The sequence below is a fragment of the Vicugna pacos genome, chromosome 10, assembly GCF_048564905.1.
Source record: "Vicugna pacos chromosome 10, VicPac4, whole genome shotgun sequence".
Classification (NCBI taxonomy): domain Eukaryota; kingdom Metazoa; phylum Chordata; class Mammalia; order Artiodactyla; family Camelidae; genus Vicugna; species Vicugna pacos.
In genome coordinates this window covers 52,020,284-52,046,002 of record NC_132996.1, presented here as the reverse complement: position 1 = coordinate 52,046,002, position 25,719 = coordinate 52,020,284, and the positions used below count along the sequence as shown (strand labels likewise).

The 25,719-nt window shown below is 43.8% G+C and overlaps 1 protein-coding gene across 1 annotated transcript in view; it reads left to right on the top strand.

Moving 5' to 3' along the window:
* Positions 1–25,285, top strand: part of SLC1A2 (solute carrier family 1 member 2) — a 131,575-nt gene extending 106,290 nt beyond the window's left edge. Inside the window, exons 7-11 of the mRNA XM_031681037.2 lie at positions 2,265–2,498; positions 7,288–7,482; positions 9,985–10,119; positions 20,967–21,198; positions 25,130–25,285. Coding sequence (XP_031536897.1) covers positions 2,265–2,498; positions 7,288–7,482; positions 9,985–10,119; positions 20,967–21,198; positions 25,130–25,201 — 868 coding nt within the window. The 3' untranslated portion in view covers positions 25,202–25,285. The remainder of the gene's footprint in view (positions 1–2,264; positions 2,499–7,287; positions 7,483–9,984; positions 10,120–20,966; positions 21,199–25,129) is intronic.
* Positions 25,286–25,719: the final 434 nt, after the last annotated feature.

The window sequence follows — 25,719 nt, the reverse complement described above, 5'->3', positions numbered from 1 at the left end:
TCCGATGCGTTCTCCAGGGGAACTCTAGCTGGTCTCGCTTGGCAAAGAGCTTGAAAACATTTTCTCTCCATTCTACAAATTGCTTGTCCCAGGAGAGCAGAAAAATTGAATGGCACTCAGAACAGCTCATGTTTATGTTTTTCTGGACATCTTTAAAAGATAACTGGTGCTTGGGAAAGAATTAATCTCTTGGTTTGTAAAGATGAATGCTTGTTGGCTTTATCAGAAAGTGATTTCTGCTTCGTTTTTTATAATCCCAGGGAAGAAAGAGCTGGCCTCTAAGACTACGCTACTGGTCAATGAGATGCTGTGACTACGGTCACACCAAAAGAATGTAATATGGCAGGAAACCCAAAGGTTTAATGACTTGACTCCCTAATTCCTGGGGAAGCAATTCTCAAACATCGCCAGCCTTCACCTCCAGGAATGGAGAAGTGGAGGCTACAGACTACCTGCCTCTCAGGGAAGAGGGCAGCTTGCTAATGTTTTAACTAATTAGTGTCAGTTACAAATCATCTCTTTCAGGAGAGGATTCCTCTTGAGAAGAATACTTGGCTCATAAAAACATCCGCAGTTGGGTGGCCTGTGAGATCCTTTAGAAAGCCTCGTTAACTCAGACTTGATTCATTAAACATGGGGTATAGGTGTGAAAACGGAACATGCCAGGGACTCCTTTGTCAGGAATCAGAGAACTAATGGCACTGACAGGGATGGGGGAGGGATTTTTTGATGGTGCGGATATGCACGTGTTCAAAAATGTAATCCTCCCAGCAACCCCAGGAGGTTACAGTTCGCTTCTCTAAGCCTCGACTTGCACGTCTGTAAAATTGGACTAAGTCACTCCCAAGAGCCTATAGCTGGTTAGTGACCAGACAAGCTCCATGTCTTGTGTAATTGTGTCTGTGACTCTCTCCACTCCTCATGGCTTTTCTTTAATCCCATAAGTGCTTGCTCCAGATAAAACTACAAACCCCTTGCCCCAAATCTGTTTAGGGGGCCCTCTCTTTTCCCTGACCCCCCTCCCCCAAGCTAGGAGCCTTATCATTTGCCCCACAGTCTTTCTTTCAAGTATGTTCATAATTCTTAATAAGGTATCAACCTTCCACAGACATTTTCATTTCAGTTAGAAGTATCACAGGCTGAACAAGTTCATGCTCCAATGCCACCAGATCAGACAACTAAAGAAGAAAAAAAAGATATTGGCAAACATGCAAAAAATATACTCAAGGTGAGAGAGAGCGTGGTTAGCTTTCTCTAGAGTGAGGACAACAGTAAATTGTTACCAAGTTCCCTACAAAATAATAATAATATAGAAATATAAAATAAGTTGATAAAGGAATAGATTGGTAGACTGTAAATTGTCTGCTTGCGCACAAAAAGCTATGATTGCTCCTTCAAGGGAAGTGGCTTGGCTGGTAGGGATGAAACCCCTGGTGGTAAAGTTTCACAGGTCAGAAATTCTCTCTTCCTCCTTCCTGGGTTTGTGGTCTTGGGCCAGTGATTTAATTTTGCCAAACCTCAGTTTCCTCATTTGCCGAATAGGTGCAGTGACACCTTGATTTTAGGTGGTGAGAAATGAATGTGTGGACCTCTCCCCATATTGCTTGAAACACAATGAATGGCGGCCAGCATTCTTGTTGGAGTAAGCATGGAAAGAAACACTTTCGGACTTAGAAGAAATAAAACCACATTTCTCTAAACATACTCTTTGACTTAGATGGTTTTCTTCTTGTGGCAGCTCTCTCCCTCTCTCTCTCAACATATTTCCAAAATTCCTTCCAAGGCAAAAACAAAGCACATTTACAAATACTAGTTTATAACTTGGCAAAACTCTAATGAGCTTTCTGAGAAGCTCTACGTTTCTTCTCCATTTTCGAGGAAGTAGATATGAAACAAAGAAAGCAAAATAGATTCTCAAAGACATAATCTAGGTGTCTCTCAACTCTTAGTTTTTAATCTTTTACTTAGGAGGTGGTAAATCTTGTGTCTACTAGCCCAAAAATGTTAGCTGAGCAACAAAGTTGGCCTTGGGATTTTTCATCAGAGTGAGGGCCGCGAGATCCACAGGACAGATTTCAGAAAATGCAGTTAGTCTGAAGCAAAATACAGCATCAGTTGATTCTCATGCTCCTCTTTTAGCAAAACTCTGCAGAAATGCAAAGGGTTTTCCTCAGGGTGTGGTACACATGAGGGCCTAGATTTAAGTTCTGAATCCCATAACCAGCTCTTCAATTTTTTTTTTGTTTTTTTCTAATGTCTTTCAGGTACTCTCCCCTGGGTATCGCCTGCCTTATCTGTGGGAAGATCATTGCAATCAAGGACTTAGAAGTGGTTGCTAGGCAACTGGGGATGTACATGATCACGGTGATTGTTGGCCTCATCATCCATGGGGGCATCTTTCTCCCCTTGATTTACTTTCTAGTGACCAGGAAAAACCCTTTCTCCTTTTTTGCTGGCATTTTCCAAGCTTGGATCACTGCCCTGGGTACCGCTTCCAGGTAGAGAACACCAGAAATCACCGTCGTTTCTCTCTGCTCACCCTTTAACCTCTTTGTCACTTCCTCTCTTTCAAAACCTTCCCATCACAACATTCAGTGAGAACACTTTTCACATATTATTCAATATTTTTGGAAAAGGAGAACGCTTTATATTCTCAACTACTTTTATGAACTTTTGAGCTCTCTGATGAACTTTTTGCTGGTATGCAGCCATCCTGGAACTGTGACCATGTATTAAATTTCCCAGGTGAATGCACGCTATTCACTTGTATGCATAATTTGCCACATAGAGCATTAATTTGGTTTTAAATGTTTTCCAAAAGGGTGTAATGAGACGTTATTTTATTTAAGAAATTCTCTCACCTGTGCTTTCAAAAGTGCTATCACAATATATCAGTCTATTGGAGTAATTTTTTAAAAGTCATGAGAACAAGCTTTTGCAGGGTAAACGGTAGGTTAGATGAGATTTTTCAAACAAACAGGAAATCAGTCAAGTCTTTGTCCCTGTGATAGACCATTCTGTCCCACTGATTTTGAGGACAGTCAGGTTGGCATTGATTTGACTTGACATTGACTGGGCGTCAGTTCCTTCTTCACTACCTAGTTCTAGGGCCTCAAAAGCCAATGAGGACTCCAGAGATATGCAGAGAGAAAAAAAAAAGACATTTTGGTGAATATCATCTTGGACTGAATTTAGCAAAAACAAACAAACAAAAACAAATACATAAGAAATGCCCAGCAATTTAGAATTTCAAAAACTGAAAGAGTTTTGTTCTTTCAGTCTGCAACAGTTTCTTTTATTTTTGCACATGTAGCCTTGGGTCACAAAACTAAGACAGAGGCCGTAAAGCCGGTGGCAGGGAGGCAAACAAACTGCAACCCATAGCTCAGCGTTAATTCTGAGTCATGGGTTGGCAGGTCCTTGTCACCGAGTCTGTGACCAAGCACTGCGGAGGTGGCCGCGCTGTGACACAGGGAGACTGCTGTTCCAAGGGTACCAAGCAAGCTTTTCTTAAGTGACCTAACAGGCCAAAAGCAGTGACCAGCTGGGAAGCCAAATTATGTTTCTATCTTGGAACTCAGTGAGAATTCTGTCCTAGTAGAATGCGAGGTCTCAGAAAAAGCTAAAATACATGTAATCGGAAATATGTGGATTCTGCATTGTTTCCCAAAATGAAGGGAAACACTGTAAAACTTCATTTTCCCTTCTTAGTCCTGTACATTTCTTATGGCTAAGTATCTCTATCTGTAAAAATCCTCTTTTTTTGAGAAAAAGTTAACTTTTATTTCAAAAATAAAACCAATTATGTTTAGTTTTATTTTTGTTTTCTGTTAATGAGCATGATATTTGCTCATTATGAAAAAGTTCAGACAGTGAATAAAATTTTGGAGGGAAAAATGGACATCCCCACTGATAACTAGTGGTAACCTTTCAGTTAGTCTTACAGTTATGTCCATTTTCAGCTCTTACTATGTATAGATACTGTAAATTGCTATTTTTCACTGGTCAACATATCGTAAAACTTTTATCTATTAATATAGATCTTTATTACTATTTTTAAACTGCATAATATACACTGTATGTACTACAATCGAATGCCCACCCCAAATGCACATTTAAGGCACCTGTATTAAACAGGGCTGTGATAAGCATCCTTGTAAATACGTCTCTGCAAGGATGTCTGATGATCCCCTCAGGATAAATTTCTAGAAGTGGAATTTCTGAGTCCGATGGTAATAAGCACACTGATAGTTTTGAAACATATCACCAGATGACTATTTAGAAAAATCTATTGGTTTATGTCCCCACTAACTGGATATACCAGTGTGTCTTTCCTCACCTACTCACCAGTACTGGACACTGTCAGTCACTTTAATACTTTCCAATCTTATTGGTGAAAAGTGATCTCACTGACTTGGCGTTTCTTTGATTACTAGAGAGGAGAAACATCTTTCTGTGTTCTGATTGGTCCTGCTTCCTTCCCTTCCCCTGCCCCATGAATTGTTTGTGAGGTTAATTTCCTGTTGAGGTAATTTTCCTGATTGACTTTCAACTGTCTACATGTATAAAAATGTTAACTCATGTGTCACATGTTGCAAATAAATCCCCCCCACTTGACATTTGTTTTAAAAATTTACAGCATTTTTTGCCACTAACAGGTTTTAATTTGTGTGTCGTCAAAGTCATCAACCTTTTCCTGTAGTATTTAGAATTTTGATTTTGCTTAAGGATATCTTCTCTACCAAAGATTATAAAATGTTACTTTATCTTTTCTTCCAATACCCTTATGGTTTTGGTCTTTACATTATTTCAAAAATAGTATCAGTATCTTCTCTTTTGAGTGACTAGACAATTATCTTAGTCCCTTTATAAGACAAAGGTAAATCTTAAAGGCACAGGGAAAACCCAAATTTATATTTAAATCAAAGACAAATGCTCGGGTTATCTGACAAAAACCACAAAGATTAGACCCATTTCTTCCCCTTACCGTATATATCATTTGAAAAAAAATATATATGGTTTTACTCTTTGGTTAAACTGTGGCTTTCTCCTGGATATGGAATTTCTTTTTTTATAAAAGTCATTGTGGCATGAGCCACGTACTAAGAATTAACCCAAGAGTTCTTTTGCTATTATGACCGCAGGGGAAAAGCCCCCAGTTAGCCAACTAAATATGCTTTCCACCCCCTGCCCCTAACCTGGGACTGGATAGGAATGTGGAGGGGAAGTTTTAACCCCCTTTTCTCAATAGGCACAGAGGTTGGCGTCCAGGCAGCCGATGGAGGGGGGATGGGACACACCTCTCCACACCCCTCTAACTTCAGTACGTGCTGTTAAAACTAATCTGTATAAAAAAAGAAGAATCTCAAGTACCAGATAGTTATTATTAGCAACATTTGAAGACTGTCATATGACCATTAAGGCAGGAGCCAAAAAAAAAAAAGAAACAAAAAGCCTGCCAATGTCAGAATGTCAGAACACAGCAGAGAGTTAAAATTCTCAAGTCCCAAATTGGGCTGACTGGGTACACATGACTTCTTAAGACACAAAGCCTGTCCAGTAGTGACATTGTTTCCCCCAATCTGTTGAACTGTCTAAAGACCCTTTATGACCTTGTAGGAAAATGAATGCAGTAATAATAATGGACGTATTCTCGTCCTCCCAGCAATGTCCTTAAATTCATCCCGTTTGAGAATCCAGCCACCAACCACAGCTGAGCAGCCATTTCAGACCAGTCGTGGTGTCCTGGTCACCCTCAAACGGGTCTTGGAAAAGGGCTGCGGGTGTAGGTGAGAGGAATAAAGGGACACTGACTTCTCATTAAAACAGCTGGGGCAGCGAGCCAGGTACAATGGCACCCCTGTGTGTGAATGAGGCAGACGCCAACTTTTCTCCCCAGGTTCCCAACGTTTTAGTGATGAGAGGTCTCCAAGCATCCATTTCTTCTCCCCACCTAAGACCAAAAAGGAGGCATGAGGCCCTGAAATCACAAAGAATTTTCCAGTAAGATGACTAACTTCCTTAGGGTTGTTAAGAGGGCTTGCGGGTCTGTGGGTTGATAAGATGCAGATTCAAGAGACCCTAATTTTAGAATTTAAGCTTCCTTAGTTCTGAAGTGGCCCTGGAATCTGCATTTTATTCAATATGCCTGAAGCTGACAATCCTGTCCTACTCTCTGAGAAACCAAGACCTCTGAGGGTGATTTTGTCCAGTTTGGCTGGAGCTCTAATTCTGACAAAGTGGAAATAGGGAACTACGATTAAAGCTATAAATTCAAGAGAGAAAAATGTGCTGTCTGCCTTGGGGGTTTCCCAAGTCATTTTGCCAAGTTTTGAATAAAAGAAAAGAGAGTGAACATACCAGGCACTCCCGTGGTAGTCTAAATGTTCTGCATCGCTTTCCATGTTACTTCAGCTCTGAAGCAACTCCTCCTACCTTCCCATGGCCTCTATCCACATGGAAACAATATTCTGGCTTTCAGCAACACTTACCCTTATAGGTTTCTTATTTTAGAAGACACAGAACATGTCAGGAGTTCTGGCCTTTGAGATTGAGTCATATGAGCATGATTTCCCATCCCACGCCTGGGAGGAGTGGAGGTGAAGTCACGCCGAACTGGGTCTTTGATTAGCTACAGACGCGTGCTTTTCTGCCCTATGTTGTTGGAGAGATTGTCGAGCTGGCCAGTGACCATTTATCAGGGAGCTGGACTTTGAGGGTCCCCAGTGAATTGCTAGAAGCTTGGATTCTTGCTGAATGGTGCTTAACGTGTTTGTCCAGCATCCTCAAAATTAGCAGGCCCAATTAGCTGAGGGCAATTCCCAGGGGCGGGATCAACCCATGTAGTCATCTTGTTGGAAATAGCATTTCTAACATGAAATTATGGGTCATTCAAAAGTTCCTCATTCTGTCTTACTGTTGATAGTTGATCCTTTTCTGATCCTTTTTTCTTTTTTGCAGCCCAATTAATGTGAGCAATCAGATGGGCTTCAATATTTAATCCAAGATGGAAACAGTGACCAAAGGGAAAAGAGAACTTGAAGCTCTGAGTAGATTTCAAAAGCCAGAACCAACAAAAATATTTTGCTGCCTATTAACATCTTAATAAGGTCAAATTTGAGCCTCCAAATCGATGGGTTTTAACTTGGCTCCAGACACTGCTTTCTGCAAGTCATATTGTTTGATTGGAACAAAGGGACAAAAACTTTGTGGTGCCATTTCAGTTTGTGCTTTGTCCTGCTTCTCGAAAGTGGACATAACACTTGTCTCTCTCTCTTTGTCCCTCAGTGCTGGAACATTGCCTGTCACCTTCCGTTGCCTGGAAGAAAATCTAGGGATTGATAAGCGTGTGACCAGATTTGTCCTCCCGGTCGGAGCAACCATTAACATGGACGGCACGGCCCTTTATGAAGCGGTGGCCGCCATCTTTATAGCCCAAATGAATGGCGTCATCCTAGACGGAGGCCAGATTGTGACCGTAAGGTGAGCGAAGTGGGTGGGGTGAAGCACTGAAGCAACCTTTTACCCTATCCCCTTCCACACTAACTCCATTTCACAGAGGCCACTTGAATTTCAGTTTTCCGGGTGGAAGAATGGTGAAGGAAATAAAAGAGAAAAGGCATTCTTGGCAGGCTCAAAGGGAAGATTGAGACAGGAAGGAAGCAGGCTCACACTAATGCCTTCTGTATGTATTGCCCATGTGAAATTGCTTCAGAAGTTTGATGTTATTTTATTTTTAACCATCCTGTGATGTTGCAAGGCAGTTATTTGCACGTTCTTTTGATACATGAGGAAGCACAGGCTTCAAGGGACATGGTAGTTTGCCCGAGGCTATAATGCCGTCAGGAGTGAGCCGACAGGGCTCACTGGGGCCAACGTCAGCTGACTCTGAATCTGTTTTGATTTGTTTCATTAAAATATACTCCCTTCAGAACCCTCCCACACTGTTGTGGGAATGTGAACTGGTGCAGCCACTATGGAGAACACTGTGGAAAATCCTTAAAAAACTACAAGTAGAGTTACTGTATGATCCAGCAATCCCACTCCTGGCATATATCTGGAAAAGACAAAAATTCTAATTTGAAAGGATACACGCAACTCCAATGTTCATAGCAGCATTATTTACAATAGGCAAGACATGGAAGCAACCTAAATATCCGTCAATAGATGACTGGATAAAGAAGATGTGGGGTGTAAATATAGAAAAGAATATAATTGGGGTGGAGGAACACAAGGGGAACCAACTTCCAGGAAGAATTCTCTTTATAGGGGTAGCAAGGCAACATGGCCACTGTACAAAGGGATGTGTAAGAGTGACTCATGTAACAGGCAACTGATGTTGTAAATTAAATAGATGAGGCCAAGATCATTGGAACTTGGGAAGTTCCCCTTCCCTGGTGTTCTATCCATCTTGGGGAAATGACTGAGAATTCCCATTTGCCAACTCTAGGGACTTTAGGGACATTTTCATTGCAAAGCACCCTCACCCTACCCAGATTTCCAGATAAAAATGACATTTCACATTTTCAGGAGGTGAGGGTTGCGATGTGCTAGCCTCTTCTAAGTGCTTTCTGAACCCTTGTTATCTCCGTTTTTACAGATAAGGAAATCAAGGCACAGAGGTGAAGTCAGTTGCCCAAAGTCATGTGGTTAGTAGGTGGTAGAGTGAGATTTGAACCTAGGTTGTTCAGCTCCAGAGCCTTCACTGATAATCACCACATACTACTACCTCCCGTGACCTAGATGGACTCAAGGAAAGTGGAGTTCTTTAAACCCTGACACCGGCTCCACATTGATGGGGCAGAGGAAGAGCAAAGATGGGTTTTGTAGATTCCACTTAGAGGAGATGTCTATTCTGTGGGAAGGATGACAATATGGAAAAACCAGTGGGAACCACAAAACCTCCTGGGACCTTCCTTTCCTCATATGTAAGATTAGGTAAATTCAGGTCCCTCCCAACTGTAAGGCCAGGATTCTGTGCTTTGGGCACACCAATGGTCTGGACTTGGTCAAACCAGTTTGGGAGCCTGATTCTTGGTTTAGAGCCCAAAGACCTACTCTAAACACTCTGGAATTAGATAACCACAAAGAAAGCAGCCCCTTTTTCTTTTCAGCAGCCAGAAAAGCAAGTTAGGAATCTATATTTTCAGAAGCATCCTTCCATTCAGAAATGATAGTTTTTATAAATAGCACCCAGAAAAGAGGAGGAAAAGTCACTGTCATTTGCTGGATCACAGAGGCCCCCTGGTGTCTAGACGGGGCGCTTGAACCCAAGGTTAAACCCTCTTCCAGAGACAACTTCAAAATTGTGCTGGGTGTGCCCTTGGCATTGCTTGGAAAGCAAGGGATGAGATGCTTCAGAGGGAAAGCCTCCTGTTACTTAATTATCATTTCTTGGCACCCTCTCTCTGAATAATGCGTTCTCCAGCCCACGGTGCAACGTCCAGGCATCTGAAGCTTACTGTCATTTGGAATTCTGTTGATCTGTTCGCCCGATGTCCACTCAGTTGCGCCTGGATATTTGCTGTTTTGAGTTCTCATGTTAACATTGGCAGTGGCCTCTGCAGACTCCTGCCACGTAGTCTAGAAGTCTCTGGTTCCCACAGAGACATAAAGGCGTAAGCAGAAATGAATGCAGGGGTATTCCTGTGGGACTACGAGTGATTTGTTTTTCTTCTTTAATATTTCCTTGTCTGCTTTTGGAGCCACGCTTACCTAATTTGAGCCCAGTGATCTGTTAGGCGAATTAGATGTCATGGTGGGGGAAAGACTCTAATCCATGAATTTATAAGCTTCCATCACAGTTGAACAGAATCCAAATGGACCCGATTTCCTGGGCCTTAGTACTCCAGATTTCTCTGTTCCTTGGGAGGTCGAGAGAGATTTTATGACTGCCGGGAACAGGAGAGCTTGAAACTGCCTGCCAGGGGTGGTTTTGCCAAGGTCGCTTTCTCTTCCCTTGACCGGCCTTTTCTGCTCCCACAGCCTCACAGCCACGCTGGCCAGCGTTGGCGCAGCCAGTATCCCCAGTGCCGGGCTGGTCACCATGCTCCTTATTCTGACTGCTGTGGGCCTGCCGACGGAGGACATCAGCCTGCTGGTGGCTGTGGACTGGCTGCTGTAAGTGTCTGTGTTGGGGGGTTCTGCTGGGGATGTGAGTGCTGCCTCCCAGGGGTGGGCAAGATGCAGAGCTGCAGCCAAGACCTTAGCCAGTCCCCATGGCGCCTCCCTCCTTTCTTCCCTCCTTTCTTCCCGCTAACATTTACTCAGTGCCTATTTGGGAACCAGAGAAGAAAAAGAACCTCTAAGGGCCTCGGGATCTGGTGGAGGAATCAGATAAGTCAGAATACAAAGTTGAAAGCAGAGTAATACGGAACCAACTAGTGATGCGTGCAGAGCATCTCAAAGCACAAAGGAATATGGACTGTGTGATTCCATTGATACGAAACTCTAGGAAAGACAATATAATTTCTAGCAATAGAATGAGATCATGGTTGCCTGAGCTCAGGGGTGGGGGCACAAGGAAAGCTTTAGGAGTAATAGAGATGTTCCATGTACACAGGTATGCACAGGTGTCCACATTTGTCAGAACTCAACATAGCATGCACTTGAAATGGGTACGTTTTATTGCCTGTAAATTACATTTCCATAAAGTAGATTAAAAAATAGTGCATACATGGAAGGATAGTGATAGAGACAGACACCCATCCCCATCCAGGATGGAGGGGCTGAGTGGAGAAATCAGGAAACAAGGAAAACGGCTCCTGAATTCGAGGGCTTACTGTGTGCTGGCTGCTACGCTGCGCCTTCACAGCTTCCTTGAACAGCCCTGAAAGCTTGGTGTTATCACTTCCATTATGAGAAAACTGAGGTTTAGGGAGAATGAATAGAGATTTGACCCTCGGTCTACTTGGTTTGGGAGGTCACCACGTTCACAGTCATGGTCATATTCAAGCTTCTAAAGGCAGTGATAGCTGAGCTGGGTGCCACCTGGAGGGAGAAGTTCCCCGGGTGCATGCAGGTGGAGGGGGAACAGGTCGCTCCAGTCAACTCCAGCCTGCACGGGGCATTGCGGCAGCACACAGCTGGGGACCTAGGAGTGGTGTGGTGTTGGAGCACACAGAGTGAGGCAAGGAGCGGTGCGAGGTGAGGCAAGATGGACAGCCTTGAGGCCATGCAGAGATGCTTGAACTCAACCGTGTACACACAGCCTGGCTCCCTTTCCCAGTGAAGGACATTACCGTAGTGTAGGACTCTCTGCCCATTCACAGTGGCAGGCCCGTTAGCCAGATGGCCCCCAGTAGGGAGGTTGCTAAGGGCTCATTCGGGCTCTGGTGTTCTGCGGGATGTATGCTGATACTTCCCGCCCAGTCCTGGAAATAAATGACAGGCTCTGGGGGATGCCGTTGGCTTCAGTGTCAGAGGTGCGGAGTGACAAATGCTGGTGCAGAGATCCAAGGCCAAGGTGCTCACACATATTTTATAAATCACCCTAGCTGCCAGTAGCAATTTTTCTGACATTGATTGGCATGGATTTTAAGAACCGGAAGCCACATTTTATGGCCTTGAGTTTCCCCTATGCTGAAACAAGTTCCATCCCTCTATAGCCACCCTTCTGAAGAGAGAAACTTGCGAGTGGCTGAAGGGAAGAAGGACACTGGGAAGGCCAGAGGGAAGTCTGGTCTTTCCGGAGAACCTGCCGTTGAGGTTTAGGTTAGAAACGGAAAGCGGCTCTTGGACAGAATCTGTTCAACCCAGGAGGGCTGCTGGGAGGGACGCGGATCTTCCTGACTGGTTCTCCCAACACCAGAGAAACGCTCTGGGAATGCCTTTTGTGGGAAGGTGAAAAGCAAGTGAAATGAGCCCATCTGTCTCCGCCCACCTCCCAGGTGGCAGTGGCGGCGTCCTCCGCGCTAGCGCAGTTATTCTCTGTGCCCTGCTCTGGCCCAGAGGGACAGCCTTTCTCATGATGTCTATCCAGACAAGGCAGTCCTGGGGCAGCTGAGATTCAGTGGTGGTATGGGTGGAAGGATTTGGAGGGATAGGATGAAGGAGACAAAGGAGTGGGGTAGGATTTGGTTGGGAGGAGGACAAAACGGAATTGAAGACACTGGCAGCTGCTTGGGGACAGAGCACACAGTAGGAGCTGAATAAATGCATGCTGAAGTTACCCACAGTTGCTGTGTGATAATCCATGGCCTTTCCACACATGAAGACAGAGGAAGCTATTAAAATCCCAGCTGCTTCCCCTGTGACTTCAGCGTACTGAGCCTTCTGCCTCTTTGCCCCTCGTCACCGAGCATCCCTTGCCTGCTCTAACCACATTGCCTGGTCTCTTCTTGGGCTTGTTCCTGGGGCCTGACGTCCACCATCGGAGATTCATCTTTTTAAAAAGTATTGTTGTAGAAAGACAAATGCACTTTGTCTTTAGAAACAGAAATAGACTCACTCACACAGAAAACAAACTTTTAGTTACCAAGGTGGGAAGGAGATGGGAAGGGATAAATTGGGAGTTCGAGATTTGCAGGTGCTAACTACTATATATAAAAAGATAAATAAGTTTATACTGTGTAGCAAAGGGAACTATATTCAATATCTTCTAGTAACCTATAATGAAAAAGAATATGAAAACAAATATATGTATGTATTTGTATCCTGTGCACTAGAAATTGACACAACATTGTGAACTGACTATACTTCAATAAAAAAATAATAAATAATAAAAATAATTATTACAGAAGCTACCCCATTATAATGCAAATGCATTTAAGTGAAAAGAAAATGCACTTGTAGTATCAGGAATAAAGAGACAGAACTAATATTTGGTGAGTATCACCATGTTTTTTACATCTGTTTATGGTTAATACTTAAAGATCGCTATGATGTATTTCACAGATGAGGAAACCAGGACTTGAATGGCACAGGTGAGCTCATGTGGCCAGATCAGGGCCCTTCACGCTACACAAGCAAATCTAGCAGCAGGAAGGAGCAGAGGGGTCCAGAGACAGAGAGGTTGGCGAAAACAGACCACTCAGGGTCACCCCTGGTTATACATACTAACCGGATCATTTTTTGTTTGACCTGTTTGGTTTTTATTCCCCCCTCTCTCAGGATGAAAACAAAACAGAACAAAAAAGCTAAGTGGGGACAATCGGGGTACAATCAAAGTCTCAGCCACTCTTAGAATTCAAATCCTCCAGCCCCAGGAGGTCAGCCGTTGTGGGCCCTGGTCTTCCTGGCAGTCATCTGCTTCCAAGCCTGTTGGAGGAGAGTCTGTTCATGAAACATTCAAGACTCTGCCTCCTTCTGACCTAGATTTTAGCAAATGGGCGCTCACATGCTCACACTTGCACCGAGAGCAGGGCGTCCTGACTCCAGGGCTGAAGTGTGCTAGCAGAAGGAAGTTGACCGAACAAAGGAAAATGACGCTACATTGGGATTAACTCTGTTGATGAAACTGTATATGAAAAAACTCCATCCCAGGCTGCCGCTGGAAAGGGAAGAGTGAGGAAGAGCTTGTGTCTAGTTCTGGGGTCTGATCTCAGATGCACAGAGGCCCTGTCCTCAGGAGAAGGAGGGTGGAGGTGGGAGCCCTGAGTCTGAGTGCTGCACTTACTCGCTGGGGCTGCCGGCAACTTACTTACGCTCTGGATTCAGCTTCACAGTGTGTACAGTGGGACTGGTAACTTACCAGCTTGAAGGCAGGGTCAAGACCCATGCCCTTGAATGCCCTTCTAGTTTTAAGACCCAGGCTAGGATTCTGCTAGTGATGGATGTCTGTATACAAGTAAGCATGAACGTTCCTTTTAAGAAGAAAACTAAAAGGGAGGGTAGAGGATCCTGGGAGACCATGCGAGGGGTCTGTAGCCAGGTCAAATCTGCTTTGAATTAGTAATGGTTCCACATTCTTTCTCACCAGCAAGAGGAGTTCTGGAAACAGGCTCTTGGTCATGGGCACCGTGGCTAATGGTTGCCCATTAGCACGTGCGTGGGGCCGGGGGATAAGATGAGAGAGGGAGGCAGGAGAGGCTGGGCATTTTCTGGTGAAGTAGTTTGTGGGGGAAAAGCAGAAAGAAAAAAAAAAAAGCAAAGGGGGGCATTTCTTTTCCTCTCCAGGCAAGGTTTGTAAGGTTTCATAACTCTAGCAACTCTTCCATTTAAAACCAAACAGAGCCTGCAATGACATTTAATGTGCTACGGTCTTTGCCAACTGCTGGAGATCAGCCAGCCTCATTACTGCCCGCCAGGCTCTGGACATTATTCAGTGGGCAGACTTAGCTGTAAATGTCATGGTGAAAACCAAGATTCTGAGCCTTGAAAAGTGTCCAAATCCCAGAACACCAGATGGGTGTGGCTGGTAAAACCAGAACCTTCCTCAGGGTCCAAAAAGCCCTTTGTGTCAGGCTTTCTTAGCAGATATGTATGGGATCTCGCTGAAACCCCTCTCTCTCAAGAAGTCATGATCGAAGGAAAACTGGGAGTCAATAGCAGGGAGAGGTGATAAATAACTGGGTCTGGCCACAGGTGGGAAAAGGAAAGCCAAGTGGATCTGTAGCCCACTTACCACACAGGACTGCTGGTGAGAGCATCTCTAGGGACATATTTGCTAACTGGGGGGTGCAGTTGACATGGAACTTATAAGGAAGCCGAAGAGAGCCGCCACCCTCCAGGGGGGACTCTGAAGCTCCCCTATGAGCTTTCCTGGAAGGAACAGAGCATTGGTTCTCAAACTTGAGTGTGCACCAAAATCTCCTGGAGATTCAGGAGGTCTGGGGAGGGGCCCAAGAACTGGCTTTTCTAACAGTTCCCAGGCGAGGCTGATGACTGGTCTAGGGACCTCACTTCCAGAAGCATGGGCCCGAGGTAGGGAAGGGGGAACAGGAGTTCCTGGTTGGATATATGAGCATCTCTACTCCTTTTTGAGCACCGGTTGACATCTTGTGCCTCCATTCAATGAAACTTGATCAAAAGGACACAAGACTCCCATGACTAATACTCAGTGAGTGTCCCTTAACTGTCAGACATTGTTCTAAGCACTTTCCATGGACTCGTTTTAAAAGTTGCAGCAAATTACGAGGCAACTAGTAGTAGTATCCATGTTTTACGGTTGAGAAAACTGAGGCTCAGAGCAAAGAAACATCCCAATTTTGTGGATATTAAGTGGCTGAACCCCTGGGGTTCAAACCCAGACGATCTGGCTGTTCCTTGAATGTTCCCGGCTTGCCCATCTGGGTTCTCATTCTCTTACTTAAAACGCACACATCTGCACAGAAACACACACACGTAATTGACTTAACTCCCATCCCATATCTCGTGGAGGAGAAAACCAGTTCCTTTATCTACCATCTCTCTGAAGATTCTAGGCACTTACGTTTACAGCTTTTGCTCTGATTTCCCACTTCCCCTGATTTCTCCTCTTTTCTACGTCTTACTTCATCTTCATTCTGTGTCAACCTTAGCATGGAACGTGACCCTTCTCTACTAAATCCTTCCTTCCCCTGCCAAAGTGTCCCCAACTCAACGCAGTGTTAACTGCCCATCAGGGGAATGGGGTGGAGGTGGGGCTGTAGTTCCACACAGCAAAATCATGTTTTAATGCATCACAAGAGAAATACATGCTCATGGAAAAAATGAAGGGAGGGGCAAAGCTCAGGAGAGTTAAAAAACGAGAAAGGAAAGTCTCCCCTCACCTGTAATTGGATCTTGGAAAAGGAGCAGAATATGTGACCCCCAGAAATGCCAATTGGCCCGTGGGTTATTTTAAACTGAAGGCAATCAAGACCCAGCAGACTCAAGGAAAGCTTTTTATGTCCCCTTTACCATGTTAAAGAATTTAGAAAGGAGGCCCATACCAGGAAGAGAGCTATTACCAGAGATAACTTTTTCATCGGAGAGACTTATCTGCATGGCAGGGCAAACATTTACCAAATATTTACTCTTTACATGAATTGTCTTCCTCCCCTTTGAAGCCTCAGACCCTTGTCCTCTCTTTTGCTCAGAATGGCATATATAAACCTCAATTGCCTGACTGCCTTTGAGTCTCATATTTTTATAAGGCTCAGCTATGTACAAAATTAAATTTTCCTGTTAATCTGTCTTATGTCGATTTAATTAGTAGACCAGCCAAAAACCTAGAAGAGAAGGGAAAAATTTTTCTGGCCCTATAATCTCAAGCCTTGTTTCTCTGAATTAATCACTGCCAATAATTCAGGTGGCATGAAAAGTAAAGATTTAATAATAGGCATCTATTTTCTTTATAAAAAAAAGTCCTTAGTGTCCCTCGTGCTTGGAAATCTCTCCTCACACAGGTTTAGTTCCCTTGCTGGACCTCTTTGCTCTCCACTTCTCTGTCTTCCCCCAGATCTCAAGACACCTCTCTCATTTTCCTCTGCTAGGTAATCTGAGTCTCTGTGTGTATCTCTTCTTTCTAGATCTCGCCCTGCGTCCTAGCTTTTCACCAGCAAAATATCCAATCAGATGTTTTCCAAACAAAAGACAGTTCTCTTTCTAGAGTTAATCTGCTTCTACCTCTTAAATAACAGTCCATCCCCACTCTGCCTCCTTCACATACCTGCCTACCTCCCTCTCCTCTGGCCCTGCCCCTGTCATAAATGAATAAAATATGGTATCAGCCCTCCAAGGACTTATAGTAATGGGGACAGATGTGGTTAAAAAAAAAATCCCAACAGTGTGCCAGGTGCAAAACAAGAGCGTGTAAGAATTGTTGAAGGAATAAGAGAGGAAGTGATCTGCTCCCCTTTTTGCTTGGATGGATGATGATGATGATTGTGATGATGATGGTGATGGTGATGATGTTGGCGATGATGGTGATGGTGATGTTGGTGATGATGGTGATGACGGTGATGATGGTGAGCTGTTAAGATTGAGCACTGAGTTTGCATCGGGTGCTATATCAAACCTTTTATATGCAGAGGTGGGCTGAGGACCTCTCAAAGGACAAGTAAATCATACATGTTAGCAGTTATTATCTTCCGAACACTCTTGGAAGTAGGTCTTACTTTCCGTATTTTACAAATGAGAAAGCTGAGCTGAAAAGGCCAAGTACCTTTCCCTGCTGAAAGCAGGGTTGTAACCCAGACTCCAATCCAAAGTTCACACTCTTCTGTGGGTTCTTCTTCCCTTCTCTAATCCCATATGGCTGATGCCCAGAATCATGCCAGCCGTCTTGAGGTTGGGGGCCTCAGGTGACCCCTCTGCCACACTGTGCACCCGGCATCCGAGGGTTTTTTCTATGAGTATTAAGCTGAATCAGATGAAATTGCCAATAGTTGGCCTTTCTGGGCTCACAAAATGGCAATTTCATGTGGTTCACTCCAATACAAGGCACCAGATGAATTGGCTCTGTTCTTCTGTGAGCAGGACTTTCAGACAATCCCACTGTCTTCCTACCAGAAGATTTAGACGGAGAGAAAGAAAAAGAGAAACAGCATCTTGACAATTGTTTTTCTTCCAGGGAACCAGACCCAGTTCCTCAGTGTGGAAGAGCTTCGTCCTGCTCTCTTGGTCTTGATTCCCAGTAGCCCCCAAATAGCTGTCTCACTTGTAGTGCATCCACTCAATTAAAGGTTCTGCTCTCACCTCCCTCCCCTTCTCACGACCTGACATGCCACATCCAGACCCAAGAGTAACAGCAAGCACTCAAAAATTCTTTTTACCAAGTAGCCTAAAAACTCCTGATTTCAGCAGGGTTTCACGAACAGTCAGGGCTGTTGGGAGAGAAAATGAAAGTATTTGTCTGTGGAGAAACTTTCCACATGCGAACCATCAGTCCCCATATCCTGCTTTTGGTCAGAGTTGGACTTCCCCAGAATTGGTCAGATATTCCCCCCGGGGGTCTCAAAAGCAAACCAGAAATTCTGTCTTCTGTCTGCCTCCATCTACCACTCCCTCTCCTCCCCTTCTCGGTCAGTCTTCTTGAACAAGTTGATTCCACCTAGTATCTCCACCTCCTCATCTCTCATTCAACATTCTACCTTTTGCAGCTGGCTTCTGTGCCTGCCTCTGTATTGAAGCTACCCTCGTCAGGTGAGTGATGGTCTCTCCATTGCTGAAACTGAGAGCCACCTTTTCTCCATTATCTTACATGACTTCCAGGCAGTCATAGGCATGGTCCCTATTTTTGAAACACGCTCTCGCCAAACTCTTATAATTTCCTGCCACCTTTGCAGGCTTTTATTCCTTCACCCATTCTTTAAACGTTGGTCTCCCTTAGGGTTCTTGGCACCCACCCAGGGCCTCTCTCATTGCTGACTCCTAATTCACTACCTGCAGCTCAGATCTCTCTCCTAATCTTCGGTCCCTATTCCCAAGCACTTGCGGGACATCTCTCCTTGGCTGGGTCATGACCCTCACTCAGTATATTTAAGCTGACACCAGAATCTTTCTCACCCCAGCCAGTTATATCCTCTACACCTGGTAGCACTGTCCATCGGTTGCTCAAACCCAAAACCTGAGAAGAATCCTTGACTCTTTTCTTTTTTATTTTCTATAACCAGTCAGTCCTCAAGTCCTGTAATTCTGCCTCCTAAATCTCCCTCGAATCCATCTTTCTCCATGTCCACCGCCTCCTCAGTGAATTTTACTCTTTCAGTCTAGCCACTCTTGATAATGGAACAAGCATGATCTTTCCCTTCGGTGGCTCCTCGTTACACTTGGGATAAAGTCCTAACTCCTGCCCTTGGCTGACACGGCCACACATGATTTAGTCAGCTCCTGTTTTCTGTTGCTCACTGTGCTCATGAGCCATCGTGAATGTTCTTGGGTGCACCTACCGCTTAGAATTCACATGTTTTAGTTCTCTCTTCCCTCTAGCTCATCTCAGACTCACCCTTCGCACCTGACTCAACACACTTCTATTCAAGCCTTTGCTGAGGCCCAGGTATGGATAAAGTTGCCTATCTACCAAACCTGAGGGCACCCAGCACTTGCTCCTGCTGGATGCATGACTCAGGAGAAAGTGTAGTTGAGAAGCAGCAAAGCAGACTACAACTGTATGGTGAACAGATAACTCAGCTGGTTGGTTGGCACTGCTGCCATAGGAGATGTCCTGTAAGTAAGGTTAATGTTTTCATGGGTAGATAGTAGCTTAACCAGGCGTGTTTGGATGCTCTGCCTAGGAGCTGCCAAAAATATATTTGAATTGATTTGATAAGATTAATAGTAATATTAAAGGGACACATCCTGAAATAATGTTTTGTGAGTTCTTACTAAATGTCTACAACTGTGCTAAGCATTCTGTTACTTTGTTTAATCTTCACAGCAGCCCGTAGGTAGGGAATGTTTTTATTATTTGTATTTCATAGATGAGACAACTAAGACTCACAAATGTTGAGTATGATCAGGGTTGTCCAACGGGTTAGAGGAAAAGCTGGCATTTGAATCCAAGTCAGCCTGCGCCCAGAATGCATGCTTTTTCTGAGCTACTATCATGTGTTCCTTCTTATCCTCTGACACTGAGGCTTCTACACAATCTCTCCTTCAAGTGCCTGATTCTGTGGATGGCCTCAAGACCCAGTTCTCCTTCGGGTACAGACTCTATCACCCTGAGGCAGAGTCTCTAAAGCAGAAGGGAGGAGAGGAGCGTTCTCAGGTGGAGAGATGTGCCTGAGAATTGAAGCCAGGCTTTGATCTTTTTTTTTTTTTCATGGGCAACATCTTCCTGCCTGAAACCAGACGGGCAGCTCCCCAGCTCCTTGCAAGAGAGCCAGGCCAGACTCCTCCCAGTGCAGCTTCATTATTATTATTCTCTAGTGAGAAATAGATTTGATCATGGCAACGAGAATTTATTTTAGGCCTTTGTTCCAAGAACCAATGGAAGTTTCCACTTTGCCTTAAACTAATTCTAGTGTTTTCATTTATTTACTTATTTTGAATTGAAGTCTTGAGTGTCCTGGATTAAGATGTCTCCACAGCATCTCTACCTAAAACTCCTTCCTTTTCTTTTCCTTTTGTGTGTGTGTGTGTGTGTTAGTGTGTGATTTTCCAACATCCTTTTTTTTTTTTTTTTTAGAACTTTGAGTATCTCACAGATAGGGTCAAAAGGACTCTTCACAATGATTTAAACTTAGGGGTGAGAGAACACGAGTTATTCTTGAGAACTTAATTTGTTTTCCTGGCGCTGACCTTCAAGACGGAGAGTGAGGGAGAGTTACCAACCATCCTATTTTTCAGGTCAGAACTTGAGAAACAAAATTGGAGGAAGGAGTTTTCTCAACTTTTGCTGGTTCAAGAGGCCCTCTGGAAGATTTAATTTTTTTTTTTTTTTAGGTTAATAGAGTGAGCAAGAAAAAGTAGTCTGGTTTTCCCAGGACACATAGTCATTACACCTGTTGGCCAGGGAGAAAACTGTGACTGGGTTTCTTAGCCCACAGCTGTGTCTGTGTATACGTGTGTGGTGGGGAGAGACTGGAGGTCCCAGGGCAGGGGGAAGGCAGCGTTAGTTTTGACCCTTACAAAAAGATGAATTTTCTATTATGAGAGAATTCACAGGTGGTTGCTCTTTCTTGTAAAATTAATAAATAGAATTAGTGGAGGTAATCTGGAGTTTAAATCAAGAGGAACTGTTGGACAGAGCTAGGAATGGCTGCAGTCTGGGTACTAATTCTGAGAGCTGGACACATTATTTCTGTCTAGTTCTTCCTTCTCTCCTTCTATCTATTTGCTTTTGTTTATTGGGTGCTTACCATTCATTAGATATTTTGCTAAGCAATTTACAAACATTGTCTTATTTAATTTTCATGCAAGCTTATGAGAGAAATATGAGTGTTATCTCCAACTGGCAGACAAGGAAATCAAGGCTCATAAAAGTTAAGTCACTTGCCCCAGACCAGGCAGAGAGAAAGGTAGAGCCAGAACTCAGCCCCAGGTCTCTCTGTGCTAGACCTTAACCTCTCAGCCATCACATCACACTGCTTCCTCACTGAATGTCTTCTGTTCTTTGTACCCAGGGACAGGATGAGAACTTCTGTCAATGTTGTGGGCGACTCATTCGGGGCTGGGATTGTCTATCACCTCTCCAAGTCTGAGCTGGACACCATTGACTCCCAGCACCGAATGCATGAAGATATTGAAATGACCAAGACTCAGTCCATTTATGATGACATGAAGAACCATAGGGAAAGCAACTCTAACCAGTGTGTCTATGCCGCACACAACTCTGTCATAGTAGATGAGTGCAAGGTACCTTTCTCATTCATGGATATCGAGACCTGTATATGATAGTGCATGCTGGATTGCTTAGATTTCCTAAAGCAAACACAAAAGCCCTGCATGTATTATTGTCACATTAATTTTTCTAAAGAATCATGTAACTCAAGCTTCTAGGAGTCCCAGATCATCTAACTCTTTGTCTGATGTGGCAAGAAACCAAGTCTAACAGCAAAAGAGCCAATCAGTTGCTTGTTTCATCCATGTGATATAAAACAATCATTCTGACTTCCCCGTCCACCCACTCCACAAATTCGATCAGAGTTCTTTGAACACTATGCTCAAGAATTTGTGGTTCCTAGGGCTTTGCTGGCTTTCACATATTCTATTCCTCAAGTGAAACACCAAGAGAAATACCCAGAATCATTTGATTCATAGAGCACAAGGATTCCTCCTTGCTGTATTTCACATATTGGTCAAAAAAATGTGCCCACGTAACTCTGTGCAGCTGTCTTTCTCTTAATTATTTCTGTGGGAAGGTAAGTTTTGACCTGGCAGTCACTTTGCTCCAAGAAGGGGAAAGTAACTTCAAGTAAAGGATAACTCTCCTTCAGGACAGTCATCCATAGATGTCTTTGAGAAAACACTGCTTGTCACACACTGCTTGGCAGCACCATCTTTCCTGAAGCATGGATGCTGTGGACTCTTTTCCAAGCTGTTGGATGCTGAGTCTTCAAGCCTGATGGGCTCTGTCAAGCCTTCATTGTAACTAACTTGACATTGTCAAAGACAGAGTGTCATGACCAGAGTAAAGCAAGCTTGGCGAAACCCTGGCAGGTGAGCTGGATCAACCCTCGGGGTTGGGTTGCTCAGATAGTTCCAGGAAGCAACTGAGGACAATTTGAATCCAACACAGGTTTCTGATACCTTTTTGACTCCCATCATTTAGTAGTTAGTCTCTCCCTGTGTTATTTCTGGGTCATTCCAAATATACACCACAGCTTCTGCCAGATGACTAAGGACGGCACAGAAGCAGTTCTCTTTACTGGACTGTAACATAGGTCCAGCCACCATCTTTGGCTCGTCCCCTCGTATCAGCTATCTGTGTGGGTTAACCAGGGCTCTGATGCAAATTAGGGAGGGACCCCCACCTATCAAGAGGCAATCACATAAATTAATCTACTCAGTGGAAAAATGATTAAAATTGTTAGAAATTCAAATGCACCTAAATCGTATACTACGTACTCCTGGAACGTTAGTGTTTCCCACATCTAAATGAATGTGCTGGATTATTCCCCATCAAAATATTATTTTTGGTCAAACAAGGGTCAACATTCCATGGAATGGCTCTTTGTACTATTATATTTAACAAGTATTTATTGTGTGCCTTGTGGGGTTAGGTTGAGCACCTCCTTCTTATTCCTATGCCCTCCTCCAATATTTTGATTATTAATCAAGTTTTTTTTAAGTACCAGTAGTCTGCAAAGCCCTGATTTAGACAGTGGAGGACAGCACAATGCATGTACGATTATGTAGTGGAGATAAGGCTTGATCCCAATTACCGCCATCCAGGGAAAAACAGTAGTATGAAACAAAATAAAATCACCATATGTGTGTTCTGATTTTTCAGTCATGTATGAGAATCCCAGTGGTTAGCTGTCTCAAGAGCCTTCTCAACAATGTTGTTTAGGACACATTTTGAAGAAGGTGTATAGGCGTGGAGATACCAGTAGATTTCAGAATCTCTGGATTATTTTTTCCTTAAAGGACATCAAGCACATCAGGACAAATTTGTTTTTTGTTTTTAGCAAAACAATTCAAGTCCTAAAGGGAGACATAGGTCAACTGTCCCTGTCTCTGGGAAGTAAGTCCATGAGGAGAGGCTATGGCCCTGTTTATCACTGCTGTGCCCTACAGCAGTGCCTGGCATGCAGTCGGCTCTTTAGAAATATTTATTAAGTGTGTCCTTTCAGCATCTTGACCCTATGTTTTAATTAAGATAACCTTTTTTGCTGGACGGTTCTGTAGAGTTAGTGGCTCAGTTTCTCTATGCAATTGACCACTGAACCACCCATCTGCAAACTCATTGGTGAAGTTACGTTTAGATGGTCAAATGGTGAAACCGAGTAGGTGATGGAAATCATGGAGTGGCCATATTAGTTTAATAACTATCTGGCTGTTTGCATTTCTTAGTGGAGTGATTGGGTTCAGCTCAGTGAAGGTTGTTAGGAGAGGCAGATTGACTCTTCCCACTCTAGACCAATTAAGTGAGTTGACACTGATGTGCATAGGGGCCAGCCAGAGCTGTGGAGATGAATTTACATACTTTCCCAGAATATCTGAGTCACCTCTACTCATGCCTTTGAACTTCCTTCTGGTCCATTCTTAGTCTTACTATTAAAAAACTGAAACTCCCTTTTTTGCTTTTCTATTAACCCAGGTGTTGGAACAGAGAGGGGTAGAATGGATTGGAGAGCAGAATCCCTGCTTTCTTTCATCCAGCCAGAAAAAGGAAATGCAAAAAAAAAAGAAAAAAGAAAAAAAAAACCAAACTATTGTTCCAGCAACTTTTGAAACATAGGGCCCAGTATTTGAAAAAACACCCCCCTCCCACCACCCAAGTTCTGTCTGGTTTTCCAAAGGCACCACATGGTGATTTATACTTTTGCCCAGCTATTGACCTGGCTCATCACTGAAAGCCAAATAGGCACATTCAAAGTCAGAGTGAACAGGCAGCTTGCTCCAGGCAGACAGTTTGTCCTTGGCAGTCTTTTCTGACAGTTCACTGAAGGGGAAACAAATTTGCTGCCGCTCTGGTCACAACTTTAATCACCTTAAGCATTCTTATGTCACGCTGGTCTCTCTGTTTTCAAACTCTTGCCTTGTAACTATACTTTCAAGTTATGCAATTTTTTTTAAAAATTTTAATCAGAATAACTGCATGTGATGTGGTCATTGCTTGTTGCACGGTTTGTCTTTTAAAAAGTGGGGGAGGGCTTCATGGGGACTGAAGGAATGAGTAATTTTTATTTTCATTTGCTTGGTTCGTGAAAGGCGCTTGGTTTTCGGTTGCTAGCATGTTGTGCGTGTTCATAATGCATGCGTCTCACTTCCACTTGGGTCAGGAGAAGGTCAGATTTCTTTCAAACATTGCTGCGTTTGTCATGTCTCCATATCCTAATGCTTCCATAAATCCAGTCTCTCCATTATGTGGAATATCAGTCGTGGGTTTAAGTTTGCACATGACCTTGAAGACAGACAGATGGAAGGTAAGCTAGGAAAACAACTTAGAAGTGGAGGGGAAACCCTCCCGTTCTGTGTAAGGGTTCAGTTCGCTTAAGAGCCAGGGAAGCAAGATCTGGACAGTCTGGTGATTACAGTTGATTAATAAATGTTTGCATGGAAAGAATTCACATATACATGTCACTGACCTCTGGCTTTTAATTCCCTCCTTTCCAGTCTGATTTTTAAAGGCCTGGATAGCTTATTGGGTAGAGCCAGACCATCACGATTTCTGATTTTAAAATTGGACGTGTATGAAATCCACCTGGCCTCACTGCAACTGAACCTTTCACGTGCATGAGTAGAACTAGCTGCCTAGTTCTGGATTTTTTTTCCTCTATGGTTGTATGGAGTAGCACGAGGGCACTATGTTTGAAGGACTGCATTAGCGTGTGATGGATCTCTCGATAATTACACACCATCTCAACCCTAAAAGCATAGTAGAAGTTATCCCCTAACTTGCAGGGCCTCTCAAGTCCCTCAAGACCCCATAAAGCAAATACGTATTTTTTTTTTAATGTTCACAAATCAGTTCACCAGACCAGCTCAAAATCAATTTGGAAGGAATTGATACTGAATTCTTGTAGTCTCCTGCCCGGGTCTGGTGCTCCTACACATAATCCACGGGGTGGTTCTCTGGTTCATGGCCTGTAAGCTGGTTGCTGATGATAATTATTTTCAGGTAACTTTGGCAACCAACGGAAAGTCAGCCGACGGCAGTGTTGAGGAAGAACCTTGGAAACGTGAAAAATAAGGATATGACCCTCAGCAAATCCTTCAATAAACTCCCCAGCGTGTCTTATGGTAAAAGAGGATATAAATGACCTTTCTTTAAAAAGAAAAAAAAATACATGTATTTCTGTGTTGACTTAATCTGTTAGCTGAGGCTTAGAGGATCTGTTGTGAGTCAGTGAGAGGCACGGTGCTGTGTCTTTGCCAAATAATGCTTCGTAACCGTCTAGTTTTCTCATTTGTGTTACTGTTTGAACGGATGCTGCTGGGGGAATCAGTTTGAATTGAAGACGCGTCCTTGCCAGCTTCCCTTTTCCCTCGAGATGCAGAACCGACCGTGGATCCTTTTTCCCAGGGGACACGTCTAAAGCCGGGTGGCACATTCCAGGCCCTCGCGGTAATGAGCAGACTCTCAGTGTTACTCCTTCCAGTGTTCTCCAGGCCTCGCCGTGTAATGCACGAGACATTCTGTTAGACGCCTCTAGAAGTAAATCCCCTTAAATGTCTTGCAGTGTCTGCCCTTGTGTTCGTTAAAAGAAA